Source organism: Portunus trituberculatus, chromosome 14 (genome assembly GCF_017591435.1).
Source record: "Portunus trituberculatus isolate SZX2019 chromosome 14, ASM1759143v1, whole genome shotgun sequence".
Lineage (NCBI taxonomy): Eukaryota > Metazoa > Arthropoda > Malacostraca > Decapoda > Portunidae > Portunus > Portunus trituberculatus.
Window position 1 is genome coordinate 18,953,546 of NC_059268.1, and position 13,138 is coordinate 18,966,683.

Here is a 13,138-nt window from a genome sequence, read left to right on the forward strand (position 1 = left end):
AACTTTACTGCTGCTGGTATTACTACTGTTACTGCTGCTGCTACTGCTACTGCTATTACTACTGCCACTGCCACTGCCACTGCCACTGCTACTACTACTACTACTACTACTACTACTACTACTACTACTACTACTGTTGCTGCCAATTTTTTTAAACCTTTTAACTTATGACAAGATGTTTCTCTTCATATGAGCAAACCTAGTAACGCTAACTGAGCAAAAAGAAAACCACAAGCACTGAACGATTTTTCCTCGTCCCTGTTATTGTTGTGAGTGTGTCTTCTGAAACTGCTTCGTACTACTAGCATTCATTGTAAGCCTAAAGATGAGCCATGGAAGTCAAGATGCTGATAAATATACAAGCATGATAGTGTTTATTTACTTTAATTTCATAACAAACGAACATGAGGGTAGCTGTAAGATCCGCCAGGCCTTCACGTGGCAGTCCCTGTATGAGCAAATCTAACTAATTCCATCTTTCTCATATTTCAAGTTCCCAGATTGACGTGTGGGAAGAGCAGCAGTCATTGGATCACATTAGCACTGTTTGCCACACATAACTCTCTGGCGTCACCTCTCCTCCCTGGACACAGTGTGCTCGACGGAGTACTGCATATGTAATTAATGTGTCTCACGCCGTAACTGTGCGTGATTAATTTGTAGCACGGAATCTGATGAAACGAAAAAGTTTTCATGAAAGGAATTGGATGTGGTGGTGGTGGTAGTGGTGGTGGTGGTGGTGGTGGTGGTGATGGTGGTGGTAGCAGTATTCATAGATGCATAGTACGTACATACACTATTTTTTTCTGATCTTGCCGTTACTCTTCCTACATGAAAAATATATATACATACTGGAGGTAAATCAATACACATGTACACACACACACTCACGCGCACACACACACACACACACACACACACACACACACACACACACACACACACACACACACACACACACACACACACACACACACACACACACACACACACACACACACACACACACAGTGCAGGTGTGCATGCATCCATCGATCACTTCATACACTGATGCACATATTTACGTTAGGAGACAAACACACATTTGTCACTCTGGTTGATAGGCGTGTCGCTGATAGATAAATAGATATACCGAGCGATATACGAGTACGTATGTCCCACATAATCTGCTTTTTATCCGTTCATTAATTCCGAACCTATTGTTGCATCACGTGGGCTCCTCCATCATCGCCCCAGCCACGCCTGAGGAGCCGCGCCCGCCACCACTCCCCGCCGCGCTGCGTCCCACCGCCGCCGCTGACATACCGCGTCGCATCTCACTAATTTACAGCGCCACTATTTTTTAGCTGCTGACACTCACAATTGCCACCGTTTTTTGCAGCTTTAGGACGGACCTATTTGTTTCCATTTGTTTGGGAAACATTCATAACTAAAGCCAGTTGGCTCTTTGTATATATATATATATATATATATATATATATATATATATATATATATATATATATATATATATATATATATATATATGTATGTATGTATGCGCACACACACACACACACACACACACACACACACACACACACACACACACACACACACACACACACACACACACACACACACACACACATGAAGAATATTTTCTACATCTTTGAAATTTTATACACTCCATCTGAACATTTTTTTCTATTATAGACATTATCTGGTGAAATGGCCCACGCGTCCATTTGCACACTATTCAAGTTCTCGGGGAAGAAATAGCATATTCATCACCACCAAAGCGCCTCTTGACTCGTCCTGGATAAGAATTCCCGCGCGGGGCCACATCGATCCCCTTGCTCACTGGAGGCTGCGATGGATAGATAATCGATTCTAAGATCCAATAACAGTAACTGTCCGTTAATGGAGAGCTGTGTGGGAGCAGTTTTGGAGAATTGTGAGCTCTGGAGTCTGGCAGAAGAGTTTGTGGTTGTTGGTGAGGAGGCGCAGTGTGTTGATGCTTTGTGTCTCTTGTGGAGGTTGGCGGTGAAGGTTCGGCATGTGTTGTCAGAGGGTGCAGGCTTTGGCTTACTGGTGGATGACTCGTTTGGAGGCGCATTCCGTCCGAGTATTGGTGGAGCTTTTGTGGAATCTATAATAATAACAATAATAATTAATAGTTCGTGGTTTATTTGCCAAGAAAGTTATAAACACATATTCTAACATGACAATTTTCCTCACATTTATTTAGAAATAGTCAACAATAAAAAAGGAAAAATAAGGTTAAAAATCATACCATAGATGTGTTTCCCTAAAAAAATGTAATAAAAAGTTATCACCAAGATTAAAAACATGAATTATAAGTGCTAACGTAGACTCCAGATATCCGTTGTATATAGTGCTAATACAATACTGAAAGGCTAAAGTCAAGATTGAAAATATGAAATAAGAAATTCTCCCTAACACAATAAATGGTAAACAGACAAGAGTTATGCTTCAACACAGTGGTACATTAGACAGTTTGAGTGTTGCCGCTGTGGTGCAGTGAAACCATGCGTGCTTTGGCGTCCGAGGGGTCTCCATGCGCACGGGTTCGAATCATGTCCACGGTCCGAGTGTAGGTTGGGCTTCCTCACTCGGGGTAAGAGTTTCCTAGCGGGTGGACTTTTCGATAGGAGGTACCACAAAAAGTATCCCCTTTAGCCCATAAATTCCCGTGAAAAGCCCACATGGTATAAAGAAAAGCGGTTACAATATATCTTAAATATGTTTGATATGTTTCCCTTCGTGTTTGATATCACAATGTCCTTGGTGGGAATAACAATAAAAATGTCATTGTTCCCCCAAAGCTTTGATAATTCTTTTCAATGGATTCCTGAACGGTGTTTCCATAATTATTCCCCGAGCCATTAAAGGACTAGTGTATACAAATTTCTTCGTCTGCAGAGCGTCGTGCCCGCCAACAATGCACTGACTTTGGGGCATGTTGGTAGAATTTTGTTATGGTCACATCACAGCACAGAATACTGATATGTTCTTCATGTATAATTCACACCAGTTTTGATGACACATAGGACATAGAAACAGGAGCTGTGTTCAGACTGTCGCCACGTCTTCATGTCTGGGAGAGAAAGGACGCAAGCATGTGTACCGATAGAATATTTTATGGATAACCCTCGCGGTCTTTGTCGAGGGAGCTGAGGCCTCTGTGCTTTATTTGATTATTCATGACTACTGGAATGTTCAAGTCAAGGGCTCAAAGTGGGAATGGTTTGAGTTTATTTTCGGAAATGTTCGTCGAGTGCTGGTAAGAGACGACATCGAAGCATTGAATTATTATTGTTCCTTGTCTTGAGTGTGCCGCGCAGCAAAAGAATATCGGTGGACAGTTGTATCTAATTTACCATCAGGACGCACCTCGGTAGTTTCCTAAGGTGGTAATATTTTTAAACGTTCTTGTCATCTTTTTTCGGTGGCCAGTTGTATCTAATTTGCCATGAATGAAGGTGGCGATATTCTTAGACGTGCTTGTTATATTCCTTAGTCGTAATGGATGAAGTTGCTAACACTTTTGAAGATTACATTTCAGAGCTTATTGTTTGGCATGATTAGTGGTATTCTGGTTTGCTGTGAGGAGAATAAAGTTAGAGATTCATAACCGTAATCTCGCTAATGTCATCGTCTATTATTGCTCACCTATCTGTCTCATTTGGTCTGTGTATCGGAAACTTTGTGTGCTTAGAAGTAGTCATTGTTCATTGATTTTTACTGATATCTGGTTTACCGTATATTTGATGACATTTAGAGTGTTTTATAGGTAAAGATTAGATTGGAGCGAGTGTAAAACTTAAAAACGTGAAGCAAAAATGGCTTTATTGCGGGAGAAATAAAAAGGAAAGGAAAAAAAAGAAAAAGAATTAGAACGTTTGGTGAGAAACATTGACACTTTATGAACAGGACGCATTTCAAATCAAGAGAGATGTTTCACGTTTTACATGCAGCGGCGAGGGCAAGAGGATGGTAAGAGCTGGTGCGCGGTACAAGATGCATTATGGGTCTACTGCCTCACCACTTTATCTCCACAACTGCGTCCTTACTCCTGTCAAGAGCCAATTCAGACTTTAATTCTAGAGCAAATCGTTATACATTAAAGTTACCAATTCATCATCATCGTCTTGAAACCGAGATGTTCTAGATTTGAATAATGGACAAAGCTAGAAATTATTTACCCTCTCTCTCTCTCTCTCTCTCTCTCTCTCTCTCTCTCTCTCTCTCTCTCTCTCTCTCTCTCTCTCTCTCTCTCTCTCTCTCTCTCTCTCTCTCTCTGCAGCCTCTGTTGTTTCACGGCTCACTGATGAAAGTTGTGTGACCTTGTATTTCCTTGTATTGTGGAAACTGTGTGTGTGTGTGTGTGTGTGTGTGTGTGTGTGTGTGTGTGTGTGTGTGTGTGTGTGTGTGTGTGTGTGTGTGTGTGTGTGTGTCAAAAGGTAAAACACACACACACACACACACACACACACACACACACACACACACACACACACACACACACACACACACACACACACACAGCAAAAGGAAGAGCACCACAACACAACACCAATGTTAGGAATTATAGTCTGGCTTAGTTTGTAGTTTCCATTCGGTAAATGTAATCCCTTTAGAAGTCATGGCAATTATATCTGGAGATCCATGAAGCAATTAGTTGGAATATTCTAGCGTGTGCTTGCTTCTCATCCCCGCAATAGCTTTTGATAATGTTATATTAATTACATAATGCACACCTAGATGAACAGCCAAGTCACCTTACCTGACAGGGTGCTGAAACAGAAAGATCGAACACTCAGAACGGAATGGAATTGGCTTTTGTTGCACTTTTGATGGGAACATGTATGCTGAGCGTCGTCAGATCGTCAATCATCCCTCGCTGTGAGATTACGAACCCTGGGAATATTGACTCGCCGCTCTGAAGCTTTCCCAGTGAGCAGTAATTAAGTGCCGGAGGTGTGGCAGGCAAGCCGAGGCGAGGCTAGGCAAGGAGAGGCGAGGAGAGGCGAGGAGGGGTGGCCTAACTAGGATGGGGGATCATAGAGCACATAGAGAGATATAGAGAGACAGAATTCTCATAAGTTCCACGAGTTTGCCACCCTCTGCATGCTTGAGGAATGTGGTGCATGGTTAGTGAGTGAGTGCGTGGCTTCATGATCCTGGCCAGTCCTACAAGTGTCTATTGCTGGAGGCGACGGCACACTCCTCGCACTATTCCTCCCAGCTTTGTGTTTTAATTTTTGCTGTGTGTTAAAGGCAGATTCATATACTAGTGAAATTAATAGTGCTCTATTCCTGCCACCATCACCACTTCCTCATATATTTCCCCTTAGTATTGTTGCATTACTTTCGTTGTTGCTATATCTATTACTACTGCTGCTGCTGCTACTACTACTACTACTACTACTACTACTACTACTACTACTACTACTACTACTACTACTACTACTACTACTACTACTACTACTACTACTACTGTTTAAGTGGTTTTCCTATAATGTTATCTTATTTGCATAGTTCTTTACACTATATCTAAACTTGGATACAAATTACTTACTATCTTAGCGGGGAAGATGCACACCCAACCCCTCAAAAGCAGTCAGTATCATCACTCCCTATCAATAAGTGACGTTGATGCAGGAAATTTCCTTCACTGTTGTCTATTCGTGTACCTTTCGACTTCTGTTGAGCATCATGGAACAATTCACGGCTCTGGTACTCTTTAGGCTCACAGAGGACAAGTTAGGCTACCATCCTCGCTCATATATAACATAATTGTGCGCAAACCTTACTGTAATGCCTCTTATTGTAGCCTGTGTCGCAGCAATAACACTCAGCTCCTCACCTTACTGCAGTCTGGGCCTGTGTGTGTGTGTGTGTGTGTGTGTGTGTGGCTTGTGCAAAACGACACCCATGGGAAGGACATTCTCTCCAGCCATGACGAGACTGGACAGAAGCATTCACGGTTTCAGGCAGAGGCTGTTGTGGCGATCGTCTGGGCTGTATTGATACTGAATGGCTCTTTTGTAGCCCAGCAAGTGCTCCACATTTTCTTCCTGCACTTGAAACCCAGACAAGAGGAGAGTAAAAGACTTGTGTTCCTATTGATACTCTCTAGTGTATATTTGTATTCTGTTTGATTGAACGGGTTAGTGGTGATTTCTCTCTCTCTCTCTCTCTCTCTCTCTCTCTCTCTCTCTCTCTCTCTCTCTCTCTCTCTCTCTCTCTCTCTCTCTCTCTCTCTCTCTCTCTCTCTCTCTCTCTCTCTCACAGTCCTTGTTTGCGTCCTAGTTATCGTCTGTCATCTCGTCATATTTGTTTGTCATCTTTGTCGTTGTTGTTGTTTTCCTTATCCTGGTCCTCCTCTTCTTTTTTTCTGTCTATCTCGTCCTCATACTCTTCTTTGTGTTCTTTGTTGTCGTCGTGATTCCTCCTCCTCCTCCTCCTCCTCCTCCTCCTCCTCCTCCTCCTCCTCCTCCTTTCTTCATGTCTCCATCCTCATAGGTCTTCTTTGCTCTTTCCCTTCCATTACCTAACCCTGAGAGCCGTCCCCTCCCCTCTCCTCTCCCTTCCTCAGTATATTACCCCATCTCAGAGAAGAGAAGCCAAATATCTAACATAATACGACCGTTTCTATGAGCATGACACACACACACACACACACACACACACACACACACACACACACACACACACACACACACACACACACACACACACACACACACACACACACACACACACACACACACACACACACACACACACAGCTCACGTATGATCATTATAAAGAAAGAGATGGCTAAATGAAATAAATAAAATACAGCCTCAGAATTTACAGAAACACCAAACGTTAAGTGCTAGTTGGCGAGGCAACAGGTCTGGCTAAGATCACTAATGAATATCAGCAACGGAGCCTTGAGGAACGCTGCTCTTAATGAATTTAAGAGATCAGAGACTGTCTTACACTCCAGTCTAGATGTAGATGCAGAAAAACGGTCATATTGTACACAATATATGTAAACACACACACACACACACACACACACACACACAGGCAGGCAGAAATACATATATTCCCCCTTTCCTCCTTTCCGTGTCTCCACCACCCCTCCCCTATATGAGCATCTGCCACTGAGATAATTGGACGGCACTGGGACCTGATATCTCAATACGGGCTGCCTTCATCATCAGGTGCGGCTGGTCAGAGGGGATACCTTATCTCTTCGCGGCAGGGAGATTAATGCAGAACCAGGCACTGTAATTTCCTATTGGATGATATTCCCCGTCACATGACAATGTTCTCGGATATCCCACTTCGCTATTGCAGTTTATTTCTAGCGTTGTTACATAGAACTGTTGTGATTTGAGTCCATGTTCCTCTGAAGAGTTATAGATTTTTGTAGGGAGGCGATTGCGTAGTGGATAATGTCGTGAGCGTGGGATCGGGCAGACGTCCACGCGTATAGGTTCGATTCCACCACATACCGCTTTGAAGCAATGCCATTTGTCGAGTGGTTTAAAGTTACCTACATGTCGCCATGATACCCAGGTTCTAGGTGGTTACACCGAAGATGCGCTGGTGATATGGGCCCTAATATGGGTACCACTATAAATAAAATTGCCTGCGCCACTAATGAGCGTAAGCTGAACAGCGCTTCCCACATATAATATATTTACAAGCGCTATAGGCCATAACAAAAAAAAGTTATCTGAGGTTTAATTTTTGTAAAGAAGAAAGCATAAATTTATATAATCAGATCTGTTATTCCTATTCCACTATAGTATTGTTCGAACTGGGTCGTTTTCTCTCTCGTCTGGTCGTTCTTCCTTGCCACACCTAAAATTAAACAAGTGAAAATCTATTCATGAATTCACGAGCCACGGAGCTATGAAATCATACGATGAATGACTCGGTATTTACAAATTCAGAAACAGATCAGTTTTTACCAATCGAAAGGTGAAATTCAGTTATGAAGTACAAGAGAAAAAGGCTCAGCAGATCTGGCAGAATCACAATGTCTTGGCGTGTAATAGACGTAATTTCGCTTTAAGACGTTGTAAAACCTATTGATGGTTTGAAAAGCACCTCATGATGAAAAAATAATGGTGTGTGTGTGTGTGTGTGTGTGTGTGTGTGTGTGTGTGTGTGTGTGTGTGTGTGTGTGTGTGTGCGTGTGTGTAAAAAACAAAGATAAATAGACAGACAGATAGATACGAGTACATAGATACATTCGTCCCAATGCTCTCTCGTTCTCTTTCGCAGTTTCCCTTTCCCACATTTTTATTCCATTTTATTGCTCGATATTTTTTCATTTCCCTTTTATTCTCCTTCTGCACCTCATCTTTTCATCCTTCCCCTCCTTTTCTTTTTTTCCTCTCCGCTCCTTTGGGATTCCTGTCCACTTCTGTCTTTTCTTCCTTTGAGGATCATCATCTCCTGTCTCTATCGCCCTGGAAGTCAACATATTCTCTTGTCTACTTTTGCTTGTAGAGAGATTGCTTGTAGAGAGAGGGAGACGGAGAGAGAGAGAGACTAACATTAAATCAAGGAAAATTGTCCAGTGACTAAGAGCAATTATGAGAATGTTGAAGCATGTTTGGACTGCTTGCCGTGAAGGATGGTAATGGGCTGATAGTCATGTGGGCGGCAGTGGGCGTCGGCGGGAAGATAAGCTTGGTGCCTGATTGGTGTAGATAGGTGACGGTGTGGTGGCCTGGCTGGCAGGGTGTGTGGTTGGGTGGGACGGTTGACAGGGTGTATGAGGGGAGTGGACATGGTGTGATGGTTGGCAGGGTGGATGAGAGGAGAGACGTGGTGGAGTGGTCTGGTTAGCAGGGTAGGTGAGGGATGGGGGCTTGGTGGGGCGGGCTCATTGGCAGGGAGTGGACGTGGTGGGGTGGGTTAGTTGGCGAGGTGGGTGAGAGGAGGGACGTGGTGAGGCGGGCAGGAGAGTGGTCTGTAGGTGCGGTGTGCATGCATGGAGACCTTGAGGTGTTTCCAATCACAGCTGTCCGTGGGTGTGGAAGTTCCTCGCGTCACTTGCGAGTGCTGATGCGCAAAACAACTTGTTATCTTATTCTGTTTTGGGAAAATGTCACTCACTTGGTGCGACGCTCCCTACCTCATTAGTTTCCGATGCTGGGAGACAGAATACACTACGTAAATACTCATCTTGTACTTGTCAGCTCGTTGGAGTGTATAATGTATGTCTACTACAAAGAACGAATTCATTAAAGTTGCCGGTTTCAGTACACAAGTAAGGTGCAGTAACAAACATGTCACTCTGGCATGGTTAGGGACGCAGTCTGCCTATTTGGTCAACTTGCTAAAGGCTGTTTTCACCTCTAGGGGATTAAGGCAATTAACACGAACTCTGCTTTATAATAAAGTCATTAGATCAAATCATCAATATGATACATGTTATCAGAATAGGATAATATGGCAGCGTATGACAGATCGTACAACAGTCTTACGTTCATTCGGTGGCGTGGCGATTTCCAACGTCGATAGGAGAGCGCTGCTGTGGATCTTCCCTCTGATGTCTTGACATTAGCCTCCACGGCTGCTTAGAGCGTGTCATTCCCAAGAGAAGCCTGTACCAAATTGCTGCAGTGAGTGTGAGAGCGTCAGAGAGAGAGAGAGAGAGAGTGATAGCGCGTGAGAGTGCAATGGGGAGCCGGTGAACAATAATAAAAACTGCAGGTTCAACTGGTGAGGATATGCAAAGGGGGCACTTAAGAAGCTATTTAATAACACAATAACAAAACATGAAACTGTACAGATTATAAGAAATAGATATAACCCTAAAGAACCCAACTTAATACTTAATGATACTAATCCTATATGGAGGCAATGTGGAAAAACAGGACGAGGGGAAACTTAGGCGTCGCAGCGGTGAAGTGCTGGGTGATGTGAATCCCACAGAGGCGGTGTCTTCACTGGTTAAACCTAGACCTCGACTGACTTTCAAAAATCAGGGAGCTCGCCTAACACTTCTGCTCGAGTCAAATGGGGCCACGTGAATCCTACTTCGGGACAGGAGCGGGGCTTCAGGAGACGGTGACGTGGAGAACGAGGTAGCAAGCGGAGGAGGTGATGGTAGTGGAGTAGGTTACGGGCGGGCCTTGAACATTCCCTCCCCTAAGACCTCCGTAACGGGCTCATGAAGGTGGTGAGACGGGAGATCTTGATAAGGCGTCGGCGTCCACCCCTTTGATAAGGTGGACTTTCATTCAAGTTGAAAGGTCGAGTTAACAAAGGCGTCGGCGTCCACCCCGTTGATAAGGTGGACTTTCATTCAAGTTGAAAGGTAGAGTTTAACAAAGCCCACCTCACCTAAGTATGCGTTGGTTTCGGTTCTTCTTGGCGTGAAGGAAGGCCAAAAGGGTTGTGATCGGTGAAGATCTTCGTAGTTTGAGGGCCAGGATGAAGGTAGCACTCAAAAAACTCCAATCGCGTCCACTTGTAGATGGAAGGGGTGGGAGTGATCTGGCGTCCAGACCACTGGTTCCGAGGAGAGGAACGCCTCAAGATGTTGGAAGGCTTGGTCGCAGTCCAGTGGAAGGGGACGGAAGTGCTGATATGGTCCGTCAGGGGGAGGGCGGCCCCTCGGAAGGCAACAGAAGTGTTGATAAGGTCCGTCAGGGGGGCGGCCAGGATGGAGAAGTTCCTACAGAACCGTCTGTAGAAACCAGCCATCCCCAAGAACCTCACGAGAGCTGTCCTGGTGGTAGGAAGCCAAGGGTGGCCTCCACGTTTGCTCCTGGGGCGAACCTTGCCGTTCCCCACCACATGTCCCAAGTAGACCATCGTAGACTTCCTGAAGGTGGACCTGGCCAGGTTAATTGTAAGACCTGCTTCCTGCAACCGACCCATCAGCCTCCGGAGACGGGTCAGATGTGTCACCCAGTCGTCCAAAGTCACCACCAGGTGGTCCAGATAAGCAGAGGGTCCTGGGTGATGTGATTTATAGCCCTCTGGAAGATAGCATGGGTAAGATTGGCATCGGAAAGCCGGAGAACAGTAACACTAAAAAACACTGCAGGTTCAACTGGTGAGGATATGCAAAGAGGCACTTAAGCAGCTATTTAATAACCCAATAACAAGAAACATGAAATTGACATACATATAACAAGTAAATATATCCCTGAAGAACCCAACTTAATACCTAACAATAATACTAATCCTATATGGAGGCAATGTGGAAAAACGGGACGAGGGGAAGTGATACTTACGAGGAGTCGCAGTGGTGAAGTGCTGGTGATGTGAATCCCACCGTATTCCACGAGACGGTGTGTTCACTGATTGAGGCCTTGATCACGAATGACTTCAAAATATCAGGGAGCTCGCTTAACACTTTCGCTTGAGTCGAATGAGACCGCGTGACTCCTACTTCGGGACAGGAGAGGGGCTTCATGAGACGGTGACGTGGAGGGGAGGTGGAGAGGTGGCGAACGAGGTAGCAAGCGGAGGAGGTGATGGTAGTGGAGTATGTTACGGGCGGGCGGTAACAGTGTGTATGTGTGTGTGTGTTTCCTATAATTGAGATTCAAACTGTCAATATAATATGTGACTGATTATATATCTCACGGTATTAACTTGATCAGGGTCTCCTGATATGTCACAAAAGCCAGATGCATCTTTTTATCTCTGTTATACTTCATGTATTAAGGTGTGATTAGCTGTATCATTACCTCAGCAACAAAAACTATGACATTGATTTGTAGCACATGATAATAATAAAAGATTCCTGTGATTCTCATTGGAAGTAAGATAAATACATTCGCACATTACCATTAGCATTACGCAGGATCCTGTTAGCTTACACAGATAAACTTTTTAATTGATATTCATGTCCTAGGGATTTCCCTCCGCGGCACTGTACGAAAACGTTCACGTGGCCAAATGTGCGAGTTTAGCAAGACTTTATGGTAACACAGAAACATAGCAAAATAAGAAGAGAGGACATTAAGCCTGTACTTGGCACTCCTTGATAAACCATGCCTTTTCATTTCCATCTGTGAATCCTATCCATAAATCTGCCTGTTGTTATTTTATAGTGAGCTTTACACCACCGATCCGAAGAGGTAACTCCCACGTAAAGGTGTGACGTCGTAACATTTCACCTCTTTAGAACTTGATGGAGTTACAGCAGCCTTTAGTGGCGGTGGTCGGTACAATCACCCATCAACAATGGAGCGCAGTACTATTCTGTGTCGACACCTGTACCCCGTTCAGATGTACATGGGAAGCATTACATTGTCGAACGAGGTGGCAATTGTGTTGGGAATGGCGGCCTGCTACATGTGTTAGAGATGGCAATGATCGCGACTGTAGCAGCGATGGTGTAGGTGCTAATGAGAGGCACGGAAACCAGAGCTACGGGGAAAATGTGATGGTTGGCTAGTTGGGTTTAGTGGTGGTGTGTTGTGGTGGGTAGGGAGAGTGTGATGATGGGGAGAAACATGAAATAAACCTACAGGAACTATGACTTTTTGCTGGCGAGAGGAAGGTCATAGATGAATGGTGACGGTGATGATGTGGTGATTGCAATTGTGATGGCGGTACTGTGCCGGTAGTCATGGAAATTATTGTCACTGATTACATTGAGAGAGATGTCAATGGTGTCTGATGGGCTGGGCGAGAGTGGTGTTGCTGACGTGTGCTGGATGGTGGTTGTGTAGCAAGTGATGGCCGGCACTTTGTATACTGACGGCGGTGTTGTGATGGTGGTGATGGTAGACTGTGAATAAGGGTATTAATATTCGATGTTGTTTTCGGGGTGCTGGCTGACCTCCGCGAACCCAAGCGCAGTGTAATAAGGCCACTTTAGCTCACATTAATTGTATTGCTGCTGGCGAGGTCGCGCTAAAGATGAGTTGATCGCAGTAGCTCACGAAACCATACACATGTGAACCGCTGCGTTGCGTGGCAGAGTGCGTTTCAAACAAAGCCTGCAGCGCCCACTCAACACCATGTATATAAATGGAACATGTATAAATAGAACATTTATCAATTCCATAAATTATTTCCAATACTGATTTGTTTGTAGGTCATTTGAAATAAAATATCTTCAGTATCGCTAAGGGACAAAACACACACACACAC

General features: G+C 44.3%; 1 protein-coding gene across 1 annotated transcript in view; it reads right to left on the reverse strand.

Annotated features, from left to right (window-relative positions):
- Nucleotides 1-9,813: 9,813 nt before the first annotated feature.
- The window catches only part of LOC123503449, a 17,068-nt gene continuing 13,743 nt past the window's right edge, over nt 9,814-13,138 (reverse strand). The window contains exons 2-5 of the mRNA XM_045253212.1: nt 12,523-12,773; nt 12,289-12,384; nt 11,266-11,342; nt 9,814-11,007 (exon numbers count right to left, since the gene is read on the reverse strand). Of these exons, the coding sequence (XP_045109147.1) occupies nt 10,367-11,007; nt 11,266-11,342; nt 12,289-12,384; nt 12,523-12,773 (1,065 nt within the window). The 3' untranslated portion in view covers nt 9,814-10,366. The remainder of the gene's footprint in view (nt 11,008-11,265; nt 11,343-12,288; nt 12,385-12,522; nt 12,774-13,138) is intronic.